The sequence below is a fragment of the Pimephales promelas genome, chromosome 3 (assembly GCF_988280905.1).
Source record: "Pimephales promelas chromosome 3, fPimPro1.hap1.1, whole genome shotgun sequence".
NCBI lineage: Eukaryota > Metazoa > Chordata > Actinopteri > Cypriniformes > Leuciscidae > Pimephales > Pimephales promelas.
In genome coordinates, this window is record NC_142771.1 from 36,705,028 (window position 1) to 36,726,833 (window position 21,806).

Below are 21,806 nucleotides of genomic sequence, written 5' to 3' on the forward strand. Positions count from 1 at the left end.
TGCCTTAGCACCCACCCAAAACACTCAATGCCCGTGCAACAACCAAGACCACCTTAGCAATGCCTTATCAACAACCCAGAGTACCCCAGTAATGCCTTAGCACCCACCCAAAACACTCAATGCCCGTGCAACAACCAAGACCACCTTAGCAATGCCTTATCAACAACCCAGAGTACCCCAGTAATGCCTTAGAACCCACCCAAAACACCCAATGCCCATGCAACAACCAAGAACACCTTAGCAATGCCTTATCAACAACCCAGAGTACCCCAGTAATGCCTTAGCACCCACCCAAAACACTAAATCAATGCCCTGACAACCCAAAACACTCCATGCCCAAGCAACAACCAAGAACATCTAAGAAATGCCCTAACAACCTGTACCCCAGTAATTCCTTAAAACCCACCCAAAACACCCTATCAGTGCCCTATCAACAAACCAGAACACACCAGTAATGTCTGAGCACGCACCCAAAACACTCTTATCAATGCCCTAGCAACAACCCAGAACCACCCAATGCCTGTGTAACTACCAAGAACACATAAACAATGACCTATACAACCCAGAACACCTTAGCAATGCCCTGTCAACAACCCAGAGTACCGCAATAATGCTTTAGCACTTATCCAAAACTATTACAATTAATGCTCTAGCAACAACCCAGAACATCTTAGCAATAGGGCTGGTCCAAATACCATTTTTTGAGCTTCGAAGCTTCAGTAGTAATGAACATCGAATATTCGAAGCTTCGGAATCTCTATATGGTGAAATATAGATAGACAGACGAGACGCGACACGTTCAGAAAACTACAGAACAGCGCGAGCGGCGCGCCTCACACAAGCAGAACGTATGCTCTGAGAACGGACACTGCAAAACACACACACACACATGTCTGTTAACTTATAACTGACTAATAAATAACTAGCAAAGTAGGGTAGATTTAAATATAGAAGCGGTGCTTCTGTTCAATCAATCTGTTCTGTTCAAAATTTTCAAATCGAAGACCAACCCACCGAAAGAATATTCAAATATTCTGGTCCAGCCCTACTTAGCAATGCCCTATCCACAACCATTGGCACTCTATCAACCCCTAATTCACATCACGATCACAACCTAGTATCAAGTTGCTAAAGTGACGACCCTGGTGGGACGTTTTGCATTAAGACACACCACTCAAATTCCTTTCGAACATGCTGTAGTCAGTTCACTACAGCACACAAACCTCTCTGTGCTCGTCTTTCTTCAATGTGCCCGAGAGAGGTTTTTCAGTATTAACAAAACCAGTTTTATCTCCCCAACACAATCAGGGCAGCCCTCAAGAGCTCTCAAAGAGCGGCCTGACTGCACAATCTAATGACTCGCCATTTACTAAACCTATTCCCTTGAAACACAGGCACTCTGCAGGTAACGGAGTGCTGCTGTGGCTGATACTAGTTGCGCTTCAAAAAACAAAAAAAAGACTCAAGTTTGCCATCGAAAACGATCAAGCAGTTGTCTGGGGGATGTGCAAAGCCCCACTTCTCTATCCCTGCCTCATTTATTTATTTTTAAAATGTCATTTCACCACCAACACTTAATGCACTCTCATGCAGCCTGTCCGTCCTCTCATCTCTCCTCACGCCTGTCCGTCACACACAAAGTGAAAGCGGTAGCGATGAATTATTCACCACCACTTGAACTCCTTGTTCCCTCGCTTTTTCTGCAGCTTTAATTGGGTTTCAGTTGAGAACAATGAGGACAATATCTCATTAATCAAACAGAGGGCCATGGTTTTTTAAAAAAGCTCAGATGAATGGAGGTGAAGGTGAGCATGGCATGCTTCAGGGGAGAGAGGAGATTAAACTGATAGTTGTGTGTAGCACACATTAGGCATCGAATTTAAATGTTGTCATTTCTTCTGTAAGCTGGCTGGTCGTGAAATGCTGGGTATCTAGGATAAGAGCAGCTTAAAGGTGAAGTGTCTAATTTGTTATAAAAATGTTCCTAGCTTAGTGTGAAAAGAAAACAAGCAAGCATTTTGTAGATCTATTTCTGTTAAAAAAATCAATGTGGCAAAATCAATAATAGTTTCAAAACATTGCTCTGTTTTTTTTAACCCGTCACAGCAGCATTAGCTCAACCAATGATGTGAGTTTGTAGTGAGACTGTTTAGGAAACTTGTTTGGGAACAGTCATTAATTTCGCAATTCTGTTATCCAGGTAGAATTTACACACTTGGTCTGTATTAGCTTTTTCTATCTATATGTGCACTCACATTAAAGGTACAATATGTAGGATTTTTGCAATAAAATATCCAAAAACCGCTAGGCCAATGTTCTATACTTTGTTTAGTTGATTACTTACAATATCCCAAATGTTTTCAACTATTTATAAATCGTGAGAAAATTTAGATTTTTAACCAAGGAAACGGGGCGTGTGAGCAGGGGTGAGGAGTCGCCAGTCAATGACGTCATATCCGCGTTACCCCCGGTTTCCGCCAGGTTTGACCTCGTACAGTACCGCAATAGTAACCATGGCGACAGACGTGGACAACTGGGTCGGTTATGCCCGTTATGCGAGCTCAACAGCGTGAGCGTCACTAGCAGGGTTTTGTTCAAACATTACGGACCATGGCAAGCAGACTTTGAGGCAAAAAGAGGACTAGAACGAATATCAACATCTTTCGAGATGCTCCACGCGAGTGTTGCATGTTACTTGAGCAAACTGGTGAGCAAATCAATGTATATAAAACTAATCAATGTTATATAGTTCAACATGATGTAAAGTAGGGTTGGGAACCGAGAACCGGTTCTAACCCAGAACCGGTAATGTTTTCGGAAAAATACCGGAACCGTGCAAAATTCCTCAGTTTCGGTTCCGAAAACGGTTCTGGTGCGATATGTGGGCGAAGTGATGGGAGTAGATTATCCTTTACGTCGTCAAGCTCTGTTTGAGTCTGCGCGTCAGTGACGGAAGTGCTAAAAATTGCCAAAAACAGGCTTCACTTGTCTCAATGGAGTTCCAATGAGAACACTCTGTCCACTTCTTATCCACAAGTTTCCGAAGGGAGCTCCTGTAAAAAAATAAAGTGGGTGAAACTTCCGGTGACGCGGCGGAAGTAGCATTCCAATGGTATTTTGTGTGTTAGTTAGCGAAGAGGCTAGCTGTTTTTCGGAGAATTATTTCACTATTTAAAAAAGCAAATCTTTATGAGAGATGTCGTTACGGAGCTCAGGGACAACATGTGCTGTTCGCGGTTGTATGTATAACCGGACTAAACTAGTTCAGTGGCTTAAACGTGATTGTTTTGAACATAAGCTGAAAACGAAATCAGAGTGATCCTGCCAGAGCCCGTCTCTGATCCTGCCAACGACTGTAGTTTCCATCACCTCCCAAAAGACGACGAATCTTCCTGTGTACATTTGTTTAAATTCTTAATATTCTATAAACTCTCTCAGCATGTGTTTGGCTGTTCTCTACTGATGTTACACCTAAACTCAGGATCAAAGAGTAAGTTGACAGAATACCAAATGTGCCAGTTAATGTATTCAAGTAGCACATTCATTTATAATTTTGAATAAACTCCAAAGCACAATGACTAAGTGTGTATTTTTTATTTTAATTGTTTGTCAGCTCGCACAACTGTCTGTCACCATGCCTTGATGAGTATTGATTATTAATAATGTTATTATAATACTCCCAATCAACTACTGCGGAGGGTAAAGGTACTGTTATTTCACCCTTTTGAATTTCGTTGAGGTTGTGTTCCCACATCGTTAGCTAGTTTGGATCGCTATAACTTGGAATGACTGTCAACTGTTGAATGAACGAGTGTCAAGCATGTCAAATCGCGCTTTGTTTACTTCGAACCGGAAGACGTGCCCACTTTTGACGCAAGGCCTCATGGGGCGTAGGAAACTTGTGGATACTGTCTATGATCGCGCCCTGCTTCATACTACAGTCATGTTAAAAACATCACTGTATTCACTCATCCATAAAAAGATCCATCAGCTTGACGACAAGATCCATAATTCCGCTTAAAGTCCCCGTGAAATCAAAATTGAACCTATTTACTTTGTTAGCGCATATTACTACTCTTGTGGTGAACAATTAATCCGTGCAAGTGAATATATATTAAAAAAATGTTTTACCTTAGTAATCTTTAATCAAAATCTGAAAAGTTACTTCCGGTCCGGAACGGTTTCTTTTTCTGATGACGTAGGTTTCACAGTTTGGGTGGGGAAACGCTTAACCACTCCCCTCAAACCGTTAGTTTGCTATGAGCGAGAGATGGAGAGGAGGAGCGCTAGAGCAAAACCCTGCCCTCTGTTCAATATTCCGTTTCACTTGGAAATACGTCACAGCACTGGAGAAAAGTCGTTTGCAACTTCCGGTTCACGGGGACTTTAATGCAGAATATACGTCATTAATATATGCCTTTGTTATTGTAAGAGGTTAGCGACCCCTGGTGGCGAAACAATCTTGCATATTGTACCTTTAACAGAATTGTGTGCAAAAAAACTAATTATTTTCAAATCAAGCCACTTTCTGTTGGTCAACAGATTGAAGGACTTGACGAACTTGTACCTAATGGGAAATCCTTTATTCTTTCAGGAATTTCCTAATTTGGATTCCTATTAAAATGACTGGATTTTTACCCATCCTTTAGTTCTAAATAGGCTTAAGGGTAGGTTCAGGGTTAGTACCTAGTTATTGTAATCACTATAATGAGTGGATAACACTTCCTTTTACAGTCCAGTTACCCATGTAAATACTATGTACTTATTTTAGTAACTACAATTACTGGGTAATAACTAGTACTAACCCTGAACCTACCCCTGTTCCATGTACTTACCTTATATTAGGCAGTACTTTCTAGGTAAGTACACTGCAAGTACTGTACTGTAAAAGGAAGCGTTGAGTGCATAGTAAGTACATGTGGAACAGGATTGTAAAATAAAGTCCGTCCAAATGTCATGATCATGGAAACTTGGATTTTTTAATGTATTAATATAATTAATTTTTGCTATTTTATTTTACAAACTGAGGTTCAAGTTCAAGATGGGCCACAGAAACTGCACAAGTACATGAAGCTGCCGATATTTTGAATGTTCTTTTGATATCAAAGACATTTAAAGCTCCTTTATTTATATATATATATATATATATATATATATATATATAAAATCTAGTACTTGTTAGAGATGTTCACCGGAAACACTTTGCCTACCAAGATCTTTATTTTGACCAAGATTGCAAAGATGTTCATCTTGGTTCGGCACACACACTGACTGTTTTTTAACCCAGCCTGAGGGCTTTAAAATGAGAAATACATCATTTCTGATAATTGACCTATAAATATAACCGCATGAGCCTGAAGGGCTGTGGTCATACTTCGCATGTATGACTGGCTTGATAAGGATCATTGCGTGTCTCCAGTGTGGCAGTAGATGCAGAAAGCTGAACAGATGCCCGAGGCCTGTTCTGTTCACACAGATAAGCAGATGTCACAGCTGTCATACACTCTAAAACTTATGATACTGCTTCCTGTATCAGGCAGAGAATAACCCTCGTGATTGTGAGGCTGCGGTTAACTTACAGCGACTTGTGATATGGCCTGGAATCTGTTCCTGTGCTGGACCGAAGGCTATTTCTAATCTTAATCTAGACCACATTATAGGTTATTTTGGCAATTAACAGTGGGCAATGTTACTTGCAAATAGAGCCCGACCGATAAAGGATTTTGAAGGCCGATACCGATACAAATATTTTTGGGTTTTAAAATCCGATATATCGGCCGATATTTTATTTATTTATTTATTTTTTTTAAACTGGACATGATAGTCGCAAATTTTGTAATGCTTATTTGAGTTAAGAGAACTGATGTGGATGGTCTTTTAATTGTTATTCAAGCAACGTATGTCTCGTGACCAACTCAACGAGTGTTGCCAACAGGAACGGTGTAGAGTGCCCTCTGTTGGACAAACTATACATCTCCAACACTCATGACATGGTTCAAGCGTGTTTCGTTCGTTTTCATTTTATTTTCGAAATATTCATTTATCGGCCATTATAACTGGCGATACCGATAGTTTGGAAAATGCCTAATATCGGCCGATAATATCGGTCTGCCGATATATCGGTCTGGCTCTACTTGCAAATAAAGTGGCCAAAGTTATGTGACATTTAAGAGTGGATGGATCTGAAATCGTATCTATAACTTGATGCAACTTTATAAGTGTCCTTTAACCCCTTAACTACCCCCCCCCTTTTTTTGAGAATGGGGGTTAAATGCTCTATTCACACTTAAATGGTTGTAATTCAAGAATGCCTTGGAATATATATATATACCCAAGTTTGGTCTTGTTTTAAAGAAAACACTCATCAGATTATTGCTGAAGTGAAAACAGTTCAAAAAATGAAAGTATGAAAAAGTTATGGAAGTTTTAATTCACAGTAAATCAAATATACTGTACTATATATTTAGTATTTTATATAAAATATATATTTTACAAAATATTTTTACTCTAAAATTACTATAAAATCAAAGCCATAAATCTAACCAAGTTATGTTCCAAATTTGAAGTTGATATCACAAAAATTGAAGTTCCCATGAGATTTTGTTTAGGCGTAGTCCCAAAAATAGCCACCGGGTGCCATTGAATTCCATTGAATTTAGTTGTACACATTCTGCCTTAACAAATTAATACATTTCTGTCCAAATATCAATTTTGTCAGAAAATTTGGAACCTTGAGACTCAGACCTTTCTGACAATATGTGTTTTGTCAAGATTAGAAAAGGTTTTGATCATAAATTATGAAATATAAGGATGTCCAAAAGGAGAGGAGCCTCATAAAATAAGTACCGTTTCTATGGTAACGCAACGTTCAATTATAAAACGGTGTTCACAGGATGAATTCTGAGTTTATAAGCTTTCAAATGACACCTAATTTATGATAACTACTAAAATATGTGATATAATAAAAAAAGGCGATAAAAAATATTATTATATTTTAGAGGATAATATATACATATGTATTATAATTTTTAGAGGATAATGTTATACTATACTTTTTATTTTTTATTGAAAAATACTAGATTATATGTTTTATTATGAACTTTTAGCATAAAAACAGAAGTTTCAATAATTAAAAGTGGGTGCATCAACTTTTTGTGACAAAGGTCAGACCTCCTGTTATGATGCAGATTTTTTTAGGTGCACTCTTGTCATAAATGCATTAATTACTCTTCCTACATAATTTTTAACACAAAACAGGGGTCGAATATTTAATTAGAAGTCTTAGACCTTTCCAAAAATATACAGTGTTGGGAGTAACGTATTACAAAAGTAATACATTACAGTAACATATTACTTTTTGCTGTAACGCAGTAGTGTAAGGCATTACTAATCAATTTCCAGTAATATTTTACTCGTTACATGTTCAGTGAGGCTTGTATTACAGTTGTATTACAGTGTATTGTATGCTTTTACTTCTTAAAGGCAACAGACTATGTGAAAGTTTTAAAGCAGTCTTTTAGTGCCAGTTCAGAGCGGTCGCGTCTGTAACATTGTTTTTTCCTCATAACTGTGAACACGAAAACTAAAATAAAATGAATATTTTAAGTTCTATGGAGACTGGAGAGCCAACCCTTTCTTCATCCGATTTGCGCAGTGTAATTAACAGAATTACAAAAAATATATTTTGCCTCCTATTTTTTTGTCACGCATGAATGTGCGTCTTTTCCCTAATATTGAAAATAAAACATAGACTGATATTTGTCTAATATCTGGAGTCCTTTAAGGAAGTAGCCTATATACGTTTCAATACATGTATTTTCTGCGAATTTTTATTTCAAGTTTTGACTGCAAATGTCATCATGTCCATAATGCTGGACTTCCCCAATTTTAAATAATTTATCCTCAACTAGTTTTGTGGTGTAGGTCTACGTATTTTATAATGTTAACTTCAAATAATACTAATAGCCTAATTTAAAGATAAGGCAGCATTGGATCTGGATTGTAAGGAGAATAACGCTGGAGTTGGAAGAGGTGTGTCGCGATTCTGTAGGTTCGTGGATCTGAGTCGTGTGGCGAATCGCGATTTCGGTTTCATATTGCATATCGTTACAGCCCAAAAGTTAAGTTCTACTTAGTTATTTTGGTGAAAGTAACGCAAAAGTAATACATGAGTAATGTAACGCATTACAATTCTGGGACAGTAATATTGTAAGGTAATGAATTACTTTTAAATAACAGTAACAAGTAATACCTAATGTATTACAGTTTGGAAGTAACTTGCACAACACTGAAAATATATAATTTGTCTTAATTAGATTAGGATTTAATAGAAATATAGTGAAGTAAAGTTAGGCGTCCCGGTACCAGGACGGTGACAGTTAAGGTTAAGTCTGCAACTACTTAAAGAAAAGTAGGCCTGGTTCACAAGCTGAATAGCTATATAACTAGAAAAAATGTGGGTCGAGACTTGATGTAGTATATTTAGAGTTGAGAAATGTATGATAGTTATTTTACACTCAATGCATAGGCGTAAAAACCATTACTACACTGGGCTTAATTTGTGGTTACAATATGTTGTACTTGACTTGAACGTGGAGGTCCTGACTGTTTTGGGTCTGTGTCTCTAGTACAGGATTGGCCAGCTGTACATGATCAGCAAGCACAGCCACGAGCAGAGCGAGAGAGGAGAGGGAGTGGAGGTGGTGCAGAACGAACCCTACGAGGACCCCACCTACGGCGCCGGACAATTCACTGAGAAGCGCATTTATCTCAACAAGTGAGTAGAAACTGTCGTCCGATACTTGTTAGGCCAAAGCACGAGTAGTTGGTGTATGAGGTCCGTAAACACGTTAAAAAATGTTAAAAAAAGAATGTTCTAGCCAAGGTCCAATATATAAACATACATGTGCAAGGACAAACTGTTGCTAAAGGGTTAATTCTGATAAACTGGCATCCAACAAAGTGGCAGGTCATCCAAATAATTATACTCCTTGGCTTTATATGGTGTCTGCTTTTACCGCATGAACTGGGTGGATGGTCAAGGCTTCTAATGCAAGAGTGATCTCTCTATGAACTGTCTATTAAGTGAGCCAGTGCCGTTAGCTGCATTACATACATCATTCTGCTGCCAGACCAAGTGAGACCAGCGTCAACCCTGCAGTCATGAGATGATGTATGTTATTGTGTGATTTGATTTTTGAAGGTATATTTAACGGAGAAAAGCACCATATCTAATCCACCTTGAATGTAAAATAGGTCTGTAGATTGTACAGGAAATCAAGATGAATCAGTGAAATGGCCCCAAACAGCAGTACACTGCTCTTATTATGCATTATTCATCAGCACATGTTATATCATATAATTTATTCAAATATTTGCATACAATATATTCTAGGGCTGGGTATTGAGACAAATTTCACAATTCGATTCGATTTCGATTCACAAGCTTGCAATTCGATTCGATTTCGATTACGATTCGTTTCAATATCGATTATTTTGGATATCAGTTACAATAAATGGCCATTTTTCTCAAGGGAATCAAATCTCTTAAATGCTGTAAACTATGGGAGTCTAGCTGTAGCCTACTAGGCTCCATTAGCCTAATATGAAGGTAATAATGAACTGTTTTGTAGCTATACAAACGCTTAAATTACACTTTTATTTATTTTTATAATAAGAAGACTATATGAAATATATACTTTTAAATGGTGGCTATCATAAAAACTTGCCATATTTATTCAAATATGTATTAAATATTGAAGAACATTAAGATTATAATGCATATGTAATATGGTGTATATATTTAGCAAAATGCTCCTCTCTAGAGTTATTTTTTTCTAGTTGACTAACGGGTTTATGTGGGTTTTCTGAGGTAAATATGACGATACATTGATTACAAGCTGTTTAACTGACGTCTTTCCACGGTTGAAACGCTGATTGAGGGAATCAATGTGACATGATACAGATTTCGATAAGTTGTACTCTATCTTTTAACAAACTTTCAGATGCTCATTCACGTTTATTTCACGCGGTAACTGGTATTATTAAGCCGGAAGAGAGATCAGCGCTGCTGCTTCTCTAGAGCTGCGTCAGAGCGATCTCACGCCACAGCGCCAAAACGTTATTTATGTTCTTGAATTTCTAAAGGAAATGGACGTAATTTGAAAATTGAGACTTTGTTTCATATCAATAGTAACAAAGGACAAAGATTATTGTGATTTTTTTCGGATGCACGCAGCCGCGATACAATGTCCCATTCATTCAAATGATACAGGATGACTAATCGATTCTTGAGATTTAAGAATCGATATCGGTTCGTAAAAATGAGAATCGATTAATATCGAGAAATTGATATTTATTACCCAGCCCTAATATATTCCATATTTCGCTGTTTTTAAGGCTATGTTTACACGGAAACGATTCTGAAGAGAAAACTCAAAAGTGACATTGCGTCATCTTTTTTTATTCTGCGTTTAGACGAGCGTTTTGTGTGGGAAATCCGCGTGCAAACGTTGACGCAAAAGTGTGTGAAATTCAATGTAGTATGCACTTCAGACGGCTAGGAGTGCATACTACAACAACACCAAGTCCACGCGCCTGCGTACAACTTTCACCGTCAAGCAGACTTTTGCGTTTTTACCGTTTACACGGGAACGCGGCGGTGGACCGTTTTTAAGATTTCCACTCTGGAGGGTGGTTTCACTTTTGTGTTTTTGAGCCTCAAAAACGCCTTTGCCGTGTAAACGAAAGGCACATATGATAAAATATTTTTACGTTTTCACCCGCGAGCGTTCTCGTGTAAACAGGGCCTAAGTATTTAACATTCCCTTTCAGCTGACACTAATGTGTACCAATAGACGAACAATTATTTAGCTTCAATTCAGGATAAAATGGATAAAATCTGGCCCGCCATTTTCATCTACTTTTAATATATTTTGGAAATTTGTCACTGACGTAAAATGAGTTGCAAATCCCTTTTCAGACTCTTCTGAATTAGTCTTATCTACCATTTACTCCTGATCTACTATTCTCTTTTCCCCCTGTTGTCTGCTTTTTTCATTTATTATAGATGTGTTTTACTACATTGGCATTGAGCCTCAGTCGGGGTCAATGCAGTGCACCGGAGATCTTCAGTTCATTCTCACTGAGAGAGCAGTCTCTAAGCGGCCGCTAGTTTAACAAGAATAAGTACGGACATGACTTGGGATCCAAACACTTTCCCAGAAATAGCCAGCAATCGGGTTGACAGGACACAGTCCCCCAGGACACTGGCCATTCTGGGCACTGATAAATCAGTCGCTCATGCAGATGTGTTTTTGGAGAAACTCTTTATTGAGCTGAGACATCAGTTCCCCTGGTACCGGCTTGATTAAATTGTTCCTCTAAGGGTCATGATTGGCCGAGAGGTGGTCATGACATCACTTATAGCCGGTTCAGACCATGGGCAAAAGCTTGGAGGGACTTTGAGCTTCTGTGAAGCTTTAGTGAAGCTCTAAATGCTTTTATCACCTCCACTTTTCATGCTTGGTCATTTTTTTTTCCCTTCCTAAGAAATTAGCTCTATACTCAAAGATTTTGGCTGCTCACAAACCAGAAATATTTGAAGAAAACCCTACCTTGGCCTATATCGTTTGATTTTGGTTCATTTACACCAGTGATTTTCTGGAATCTGTTTTTACTCAGTGTTACTAGGTCCTCATCCCGGGATCGATGCCGGACTTAATCCCGGGATGTGTTTGTGGTTCACACAGAAGGCACTCTGGCAATTTTATGGCAATTGACCCTTCGCTAAGCCCCGCCCTCCCTAGTTACTGTTGCTACACCTGGCACATCTATTATAGTGTGGATGCACCGGTGTCAGACATCTCCCAATGAGATAATTAGTAATTTTTTGTGAACATGTGAAATATCTGAGAGAGCAAGACAAAAGGGACTGCAGTATTCCATTCGAGGGATATATTCACAACATAATATGCAACCGATTAGAGAATAATTTCTTAAAAATTGAAGCTAAAGCCTATAGTCCCAGCGCAAGCAGCAGCCGCCTCATATGCTGCTTGCGCCTCATATTTATTTCTACTTGAATAATTATACATGCTTGAGGTGTTCGGCCAATCACAACACACTAGGTCAGCTGGCCAATCAGAGCACAATGCGCTTTTTGGATGGAGGTGTTGCCTTTGTATAAAACGATGCGCTTTAGAAAGAGTGGGCATACAGTAGTCACAATAATGTACAGTATGTGAAAAATAATATGTTTTTTGAACATGTTAACATTCTGTTACACCCAATATACAAATTAATGATTTAAAATAGCATCATATGGCCCCAGACTGTCTGAAGATCTGCTTTTCTTTTTCGCTATTATGACTGCAGTCACTTTTGCTTGCATGTCCACACTAGTTGTCATAGTAACGAGGCAAACTTGTGTAGGTTCTGCATGCATGAGACTTAAGCAATGCATGTTCCGCCACTGATTGGTTTTCATTATGGCCGTATTGAAATCTGACAAGTGTGCAATGGCGAGTAGTGTACCTTAGTTAAGCAAGAAAGCATTGACTGGTAAGAATATGTCCTTGGGACTTTTCAAAAGGACAGTTATAGCTTTGTAATTTTCTCACGCTGTCTGAAACAGTTCAATAAAGGATTCCAAGAGCCTACTCTACTCTGATTGGTCGGATGACCCAGTCTGTTGTGATTGGTCTACTCTGCTCTGATTGGTCGGATGACCCAGTCTGTTGTGATTGGTCTACTCTGCTCTGATTGGTCAGATGACCCAGTCTGTTGTGATTGGTCTACTCTGCTCTGATTGGTTTAGATGGCTCAGTCTGTTGTGATTGGTCTACTCTGCTCTGATTGGTCAGATGACCCAGTCTGTTGTGATTTGTCTACTCTGCTCTGATTGGTCAAATGACCCAGTCTGTTGTGATTGGTCTACTCTGCTCTGATTGGTCAAATGACCCAGTCTGTTGTGATTGGTCTACTCTGCTCTGATTGGTCAGATGGCCCAGTCTGTTGTGATTGGTCTACTCTGCTCTGATTGGTCAGATGACCGAGTCTGTTGTGATTGGTCTACTCTGCTCTGATTGGTCAGATGACCCAGTCTGTTGTGATTGGTCTACTCTGCTCTGATTGGTCAGATGGCCCAGTCTGTTGTGATTGGTCTACTCTGCTCTGATTGGTCAGATGACCCAGTCTGTTGTGATTGGTCTACTCTGCTCTGATTGGTCAAATGACCCAGTCTGTTGTGATTGGTCTACTCTGCTCTGATTGGTCAGATGACCCAGTCTGTTGTGATTGGTCTACTCTGCTCTGATTGGTCAGATGTCCCAGTCTGTTGTGATTGGTCTACTCTAGTCTGATTGGTCAGATGACCCAGTCTGTTGTGATTGGTCTATTCTGCTCTGATTGGTCAGATGACCCAGTCTGTTGTGATTGGTCTACTCTGCTCTGATTGGTCAGATGACCCAGTCTGTTGTGATTGGTCTATTCTGCTGTGATTGGTCAGACGACCCAGTCTGTTGTGATTGGTCTACTCTGCTCTGATTGGTCGGATGACCCAGTCTGATGTGATTGGTCTAATCTGCTCTGATTGGTCGGATGATCCAGTCTGCTGTGATTGGTCTACTCTGCTCTGATTGGTCAGATGGCCCAGTCTGTTGTAATTGGTATACTCTGCTCTGATTGGTCAAAACAGCGTCTTCTCACCATGTCAACGACACGAACCAAACTGTTCTAGAACTCAGCTGAAACTTCAATGTTTGAGGGTCAATGTAGACATTGTTTGTTGGCAGCCATTAAAGACCATAGGCTGGCATTATGCAAATTTGTTACAAACTTGCTTAGGTTCTGCATGAAATAAGACTGCGGTACTGACCACTCATTTCAGGCGTTTCAGTTTCGGTTCTTTCTTTTGGGAGGCTTTTGCATTCACAAAGCTATATTACACACTACATGAAAGGTCATATCTGAAAAAGTATAATAAGAGCACTTTAAATACACCCAGTGAGGCAGACAGACAAATATTTTTTTGTTCAATGGTGTTTTAATTACACACCAAAACAAGATTCAAGCTTTTGACCCAGTGTTTGAGGCTCAGACTAAATTTAGTTCAAGTGCTTCAGTAGCTCAACATTTGCTTAAGAAAAAAATGATTTTTAGCATTTCAACATTTATTTTAGTGTATAAAAATGTTGGAATAAGAGCTGTCCCTAGTTCAATGGGTTTTATTTTTTATTTTACAAGCCCAAAATATCCTGTTTTACAGTAGGATAACTACAGTAGCAGTTACAACAAACAGATTAAAAATAATTCCCTCTCAAAATCCCATTCATCTCGTGTGATCTCTAGATGATAAACTAAAGACAAACCAAGAGTTAAAGGAGATAAAAGACATGATGAGGAGGAATAATCAAAATGGATCACTCGAGACCAAAAAAGACCGAAGGAAGAGAGAAAATAAGAGCAGGCGTGAGGGGAGGATGAGATTTGCATGGGATGGGAGACGGCTGAGCTCCCGCCTCTACAGCACGTGTATAATTTGAGATTTGTACCTTTCGCCCACAGTCCACCTGGTTTTGCGCTCGTTTGTGCGTGCCATGGCAGTTACACCAGCTGGAGCCGTCGTACAGGAGAATTTTGATTCACTTCAGACTGAAATGTTTATTCATTTTTGAACAGATCCAAACAAATCCTCCAGATACTTGTAATTAAAATGGGTTTTTGTTCAAATGAAGTGGTGTATATGGATATCTGAGAGTTAGTGTAGGCTTGTTTCTTGAATTTTGATTTTCAAAACCCTTTAGGATGAAGCTTCCCTCAGGTTCACATCACAGATGTGCCGAGTCATGCGCCAGCGAAATTTGCAAGGCCTGCATAAAAGCTTCCTTTATTCCCACTGCTCAGGCTTTTAGGACTGGCACCCGTCCCGGTTTTATCCACTCTGCATCTGGTTTATTTAGGACACAACTGCAGAAGGGCATGAGTAGAACTTCATCTTCATTGGCTTATTTCATCAAGATGTAAATACATCATGCTTCCCCAACACAACATTGATTTGATTGGTTTTTACCGTCACATCCAGCAACAATAAGATTAAGTTAAGAATAAAAGTCTGTTATTTACTCACCCTGGATACTATACATGCTTTGGGGGAGGGAAAGGACAAAAGTCAAAACAGACTTAAATTTGACTTAATATGACAAGTACTGCATAACAATCCTTCAATATTTTCTTATTTTGTGTTCCATGGGCAAAATGGCTTATAGATGTGTAATGATATGAGGGTGAGTAGATAATAAGTAAATCACAGGCACTGATTATTGAGATTCCTCTTAAAGGTACAATATGTAGGATTTTTGCAGTAAAATATCCAAAAACCACTAGGCCAATGTTATATATTTTGTTTAGTTGATTACTTATAATATCCCAAATGTTTCCAACTATTTGTAAATCTTGAGAAAATTGCGATTTTTAACCAAGGAAACAGGGCGTGTGAGCAGGGGTGAGGAGGCGCCAGTCAATGACGTCATATCCGCGTTACCCCCTGTTTCCGCCAGGTTTGACCTCGTACTGCAACAGTAACCATGGTGACAGACCTGGACAACTGGGTCGGTTATGCCCGTTATGCGTGCTCAACAGCGTGAGGGTCTCTAGCAGGGTTTTGTTCAAACATTACGGACCATGGCAAGCAGACTTTGAGACAAAAAGAGGACTAGAACGAATATCAACATCTTTCGAGATGCCGAGAGCTCCATGTCTGCGACTAACCTCGACTTGACAGAGACGCGAGTGTTGCATGTTACATGAGCAAACAGGTGAGCAAATCAATGTATATAAAACTAATCAATGTTATTTAATTCAGCATGATGAAAAGTTAGAATATGATCTGTATGTTATTCTCTAACGGTAATCTAGCTTAGTCTCATACAGCCAACGCAAAACCTAACTAACAACATTCAACACACACAAATGCCGTTTAGTGTGATTGTGAAACTGTTAGAACAAGTGAAACAGCGCTGCGTTCCCTCAAGTTAACTGACCTGTGTGAGTAATTCAGCGTGTAGTTCGGTAGAATTAGGCCGGATTCACATATAGCGCCTAAAAACGTGTAGAAAACGCCACATTCTCCATTTTCCAAAGCGCCAGGGCGGTTGCGCTTCAGTTGGTTCTTGTCACATGACCTATTGTGTGCGTATGGTGCGCTTGCGGTATTCTGAAAAGTTGAGATGTTTTTATCTCGACGCGACGCATGGAAAAAACGAGCGTGTCGCACCGCGACCGCATCGCTTCCATTATGAGCGCCTACATTGGAAATAACGAACTTGAGCGCGCAAAAGACGGGATATGTGAACCGGCCGCCAAATGTCTCGCGGACTCGCGTTGTGTGTGGCGCTGGTTTCCGTCTAGCAGTCGCGCCCTGCTTCATATTACAGTCATGCTAAAAACATCAATGTATTCACTTATCCATAAAAGATCCATGGGCTTGACGACAAGATCCATAATTTCGCTTAATGCGAAATATACGTCGTTATTACACGCCTTCGTTATTGTAAGAGGTTAGTGACCCCTGGTGGCGAAACTATCTTGCATATTGTACCTTTAAGTTTAAAAACAGCAAGTTTATACAGAAATACTCTTGACAGACATTTGCTGTTTTATCTTTTTAGCAGATTTTAATGGGACAAGCACATTAGGTCCTGTAACCCTCTTTTTGTGTGTTTTTTTTTTTTATATATATACATAAAAGTGTCTTGGCGTCAGATACTGTAATGTGCAGAGCCATAATCAAATGATCCCAAATATCACCCACTACTGAGGCAACAATTGTACAGTCTATTAAAATAACATTGCTATTATAAATTCATACTTTTTTTCTTGTATCTCATGGGAACCTTATGGAATTGATTAAAACCCTTGAGTTTTGCCAAATCTCGACGAAGGGTTTCCTTTTTTTTTTTTTACTATATTATATCAGTGTAACTTTGAGAACAGGTGGTGTTATAGCCTAAATCTTTTATTTGAATATATAGTTGTTCACATGAATATTGATTGAGTTCAATCAACAATATTGATGAGTCATGATGTACTTCCGACTTGAAATAAAACATCTTGCTAGCTTCCAATGTTTACAATGTGCTGTTGTTCCTGAAACTTATTTTAAAATGAGTGTTTGGAAGAAGATTTTACAGTCTTTTGAAAGTTTCACACCACATCAGGCAATGCCAGGCTGTTTTTGCGCGTCGGCTGGCTCTTAGTTTTTCGTGATTGTTCTGCACCGTTAGCACTAGTCGACGCCGTCTGGGTTTTTTGGGTCAATTCAGCATGTTGAATCGGCATCAGGCCGTCTGTGAGAGAAAGAGAACTGTGATTGGCTGTTCAGCTTAGCGAACTACAATAAAAGTGATGAAAGCGAGCAAAGAAGTCCGGCAGTTGTTGGAATGCATCTTTATGTATTCTCAGTTCATTCTCTAAGTAGAAGCTTTGACTCTTCAGTAGGGCTGAGTAATAAATATCGATTTCTCGATATTAATCGATTCTCATTTTTACGAACCGATATCGATTCTTAAATCTCTAGAATCGATTAGTCATCCTGTTTCATTTGAATGAATGGGACATTGTATCGCGGCTGCGCGCATCCAAGAAAAACGCAATAATCTTTGTCCTTTGTTACTATTGATATGAAAAAAAAGGCTCAATTTTCAAGTTACGTCCATTTTTTGAAATTCAAAAACATAAATAGCGTTTTGGCGCTGTGGCGTGAGATCGCTCTGGAGAAGCAGCAGCGCTGATCTCTCTTCCGGCTTAATAATACCAGTCACAGTGCGAAATAAACATGAATGAGCATCTGAAAGTGTGTTAAAGATAGAGTACAACTTATCGAAATCCGTATCACGTCACATTGATTCCCTCAACCAGCGTTTCGACCGTGGAAAGACGTCAATTAAACAGCTTGTAATCAATCGTCATGTATCGTCATATTTACCTCAGAAAAACCACATAAACTCGTTAGTCAACTAGAAAAAATAACTCTAGAGAGGAGCATTTTGCTAAATATATACATCATATTACTGTACATATGTATTATAATCTTAATGTTCTTCAATATTTAATGCATATTTGAATAAATCTGGCAAGTTTTTGACGGCCACCATTTAAATGTTTATATTTCATATGATCTTATTATAAAAATAAAGAAAAGTGTAATTTAAGTGTTTGTATAGCTACAAAACAGTTCATTATTACCTTTATTTTAGGCTAATGAAGCCTATTGGCTACAACTAGACTCCCATAGTTTACAGCATTAGTTAAGAGATTTGATTTCCTTGAGAAAATGTGCCATTTATTGTAACTGATATCCAAAATAATCAATCGAATCGAAATCGAATCGAATTGCAAGCTTGTGAATCGAAATCAAATCGAATTGTGAAATTTGTGTCAATACCCAGCCCTACTCTTCAGCATACATAATAAATATCTGACATGGATAAGCTGGCTCAGATAGTATGATAGCAAGTGTGTGAAAATGGAAGCAGCTGGTTGACTATCTGAACTGGTTTGACCGATTTAATCCAAAACTAACCATGTGTTGCACTACTTTACCTGGTCTTGTCCCGTATCGAGAATCATTGAGGATTTCAGATCTGTCCAGTGACTGATATGCTGTCTGTTTATCAGTCAGACTCACCACCATTCACATTCACAGTCGTCTATTAGGACTGAGTGACTGATTGAAGACCGTTTTTGCAGCTGCTCTTAAGGAGATTTTGGCAGCGATTAAGGAAACCTGATATCAGACAGAATGAAAGTGCATCTTCGTCCCTGGGCGTCCATCAGCGCTTCCTCACTGCTGCTATTAGTCTGTCATTACCTCTGTTATTGCAGCGGGGGGGACGGGCCGTTTGGCACTGGCGCAGTGAGCTGGCACTCTCTAGTTTCTTCTCAATACTTATCCTTCCTGTTTTTGTCTCTTTTCAGCAAGCTGCCCAGCTGGGCCAGAGCTGTGGTGCCCAAAATCTTCTATGTGACGGAGAAAGCTTGGAATTACTATCCCTACACCATCACCGGTAACTACAGCTGCTTGCTCTCAGACATACTCTCCTGTTGTAATTGCCTGACATCTTATGAAACTGGGGCAGTAACACACTTTAAAGGGGTCCTATTGTGCTTTTACACTTTTTCAACTTTCGTTAGTGCGTAATGTTGCTGTTTGAAGGCCACTCCAAAGGGAAGATATTTTATTTGACCGAATCCAACGAATCTTATTAAAGGGTTAGTTCATCCAAAAATGAAAATTAAGTCATTAATTACTCACCCCCATGCTGTACAAACCCCGTAAGACCTTCGTTCATCTTCGGAACACAAATGAAGATATTTTTGATTAAATTTGAGAGCTGTCTCACTACCACATAGACTGCCTAAGGGACTGGCTCTTGACGGCCCAGAAAGTCATTAAAGAAAATGTTTAAATATTCCATGTGACTACCGTGGCTCAACTATAAGTTTATCAAGCGACGAGAATACTTTTTGTGCAAAAAAATAAATAAACAAAAGTAACAAAAATAAAATGACAAACAAAAATAACGTTTTTATTCGACTATTCCTTTTCTTCCTTGTTGGCCTGAAACGAGACTTCCATACGATTTTTGCAACGCATGCGCGAGAACTGAACTGAAGTAGTGTAAGGAGATTGCAATTCTTGTGCATGCGTCGTGGAAATCTCTTGAAGTCTCGTTTCAGGCCAACAAGGAAGAAAAGGAATAGTTGAATAAAGTCGTTATTTTTGTTTGTTTTTTCACACAAAAAGTAGTCACGTCGCTTGATAAACTTATAATTGAGCCGCTGTAGTCACATGGAATATTTAAACATTTTCTTCATTGACTTTCTGGGCCGTCGAGGGCCAGTCCCTTAGGCAGTCTATGTAGGACTGATCCAGCTCTCAAATTTAATCAAAAATATCTTCATTTGTGCTCCAAAGATGAACGAAGGTTTTACGGGGTTGGTACAGCATGGGGGTGAGTAATTAATGACTTAATTTTCATTTTTGGGTGAACTAACCCTTTAAGTCACTATGTTACTCATCTCCAAAATCATCTCCATCCCACGCGCAAAGAGACGTTGTTTTTCCCTCAGCTTTTCCAAAACTCGTTTGTTTGACCCTCGTAATGGTGCTTTCAAACTGGACGCGAATAGCACATCAGGCGCGAGTGAATTCAATGTTAAGTGTAAAAATTTCTGCGGCGTGAATGAGGCGTAGAGCGCGGCAGTCACGAATACGCCTCATTCGCGCATCAAGTTCGTGCGAATGGCGCGAATTGGGCGTCTGGCACGTTAAGCGCGAAACGCGCAAATGATTTAGCTAGTGCGATTTGTGCATTAATGCGTTTAACGCGAATTCACGTCTGCCGCCCGAGTTCAAAAATCTTAACTTTGGCGTCAATTCGCGCAGCGTTAACCAATCAGGAGCCTTGCTGTTGTCACGTGGTGAAGAGTCTGGATCAATAAATTATTTTATAATTAATTAAAAAATTAATTATCGGAAGTACCGCTGACAGCGGCCATCATCCAGGCGCAGCTCTTGGAGTGAGGAAATTGTAAAACTCGCAAAACGGTTTGCCTCCGAAGGGTCCAGTGGACACAAATACGGCGACGATGATCCCCACGCCGCTGATATACAGAGCGGTGACTCTCTCGATGAATGCTCGGTCAACATAAAAAAGATGGCCGCCATGGTTATGGAGGGGTGGGACATTTCCTTAACACGCGCTAAGAGCTGCTAACCAATCACGGCACATTTTATGTTTCAGAAGGACTTAGTTGAAATCGGCGTGTTCATGGTTTTAATTTTGGAAAATTAAGAATGAAAACATTCTAATGCACCCCAAAATCTAAATCAAGACTTCGTAAATAGACATAATAGGACCCCTTTAACCAACTTTATCGAGATTCTGTTCATACTGTTGCTCTGTCATTACATTGGCCATAGAAGACGACTTTTCATTTGTAATTTTACATGAGCAAGCGTGAGTACTTAAACTGAGGGTTCAGTGTGGTATAATAGATACCCGAGGGTTCTTGACCCTTTATGTTAAAAAGTATCAGTATAAGGAGACATTTCTTAAATTATTGTGTAATACTTTGATGTTTAATGGGTTGTTTCAATTATTTTCTTCTATGTGTACGGGCGGTTTAATTCTTTTAATTTCAATAACAATAAAAATGAGTTCAAGCTAAAAAATTTGAAATAAATCCATTTAATTATCCCAAGATGGCAAACCCTAAAAGGTTCTAGATATGAAGCCCCTGACATAACCTTTAAGGTTTTATATTAAATCTTTTCTTCTAAGATTGAGCTGAAGGGCTGAATATACAATGCAAGTATATTGCATTTATACAGCAGTTCATATTTTACAACAGTTAATATTGAGAAGCTAACACTTCAGACTACATTTTGGCCAGTTTGTATAAAATTGTGTGGTAAAAACATGGGACACGTTTAAAGAAAAATATTACTACTGTGAATTTAAATGATTAATTATAATTAAATATTATAAATATAATTAAATAAATATAAATATAATTTAAAAATAAATATAATTCAATATAATTTCCGTAGATTGTCAAATTATTGAATACAGTCAAGAAAAGTGGGACAGAATTGCAATTTGAGGAGGGAGATTTAAAACTGCCTTTATATGTTCATTTTTAATAGATAGAGTTTATCTAATAGTTCTCAGTATAAATATCATCTGATTTGTCTCAAATGCTTAAAGTAAACCTGTATGTAAAGTGCTACCGTGAACAGGTTT

General features: G+C 38.9%; 1 protein-coding gene across 1 annotated transcript in view; it reads left to right on the top strand.

The window, feature by feature from the left end:
• pitpnc1a (phosphatidylinositol transfer protein cytoplasmic 1a) overlaps positions 1-21,806 on the top strand; it is a 116,211-nt gene that overhangs the window by 62,711 nt on the left and 31,694 nt on the right. Inside the window, exons 2-3 of the mRNA XM_039686900.2 lie at positions 8,628-8,776; positions 18,976-19,064. Coding sequence (XP_039542834.1) covers positions 8,628-8,776; positions 18,976-19,064 — 238 coding nt within the window. The remainder of the gene's footprint in view (positions 1-8,627; positions 8,777-18,975; positions 19,065-21,806) is intronic.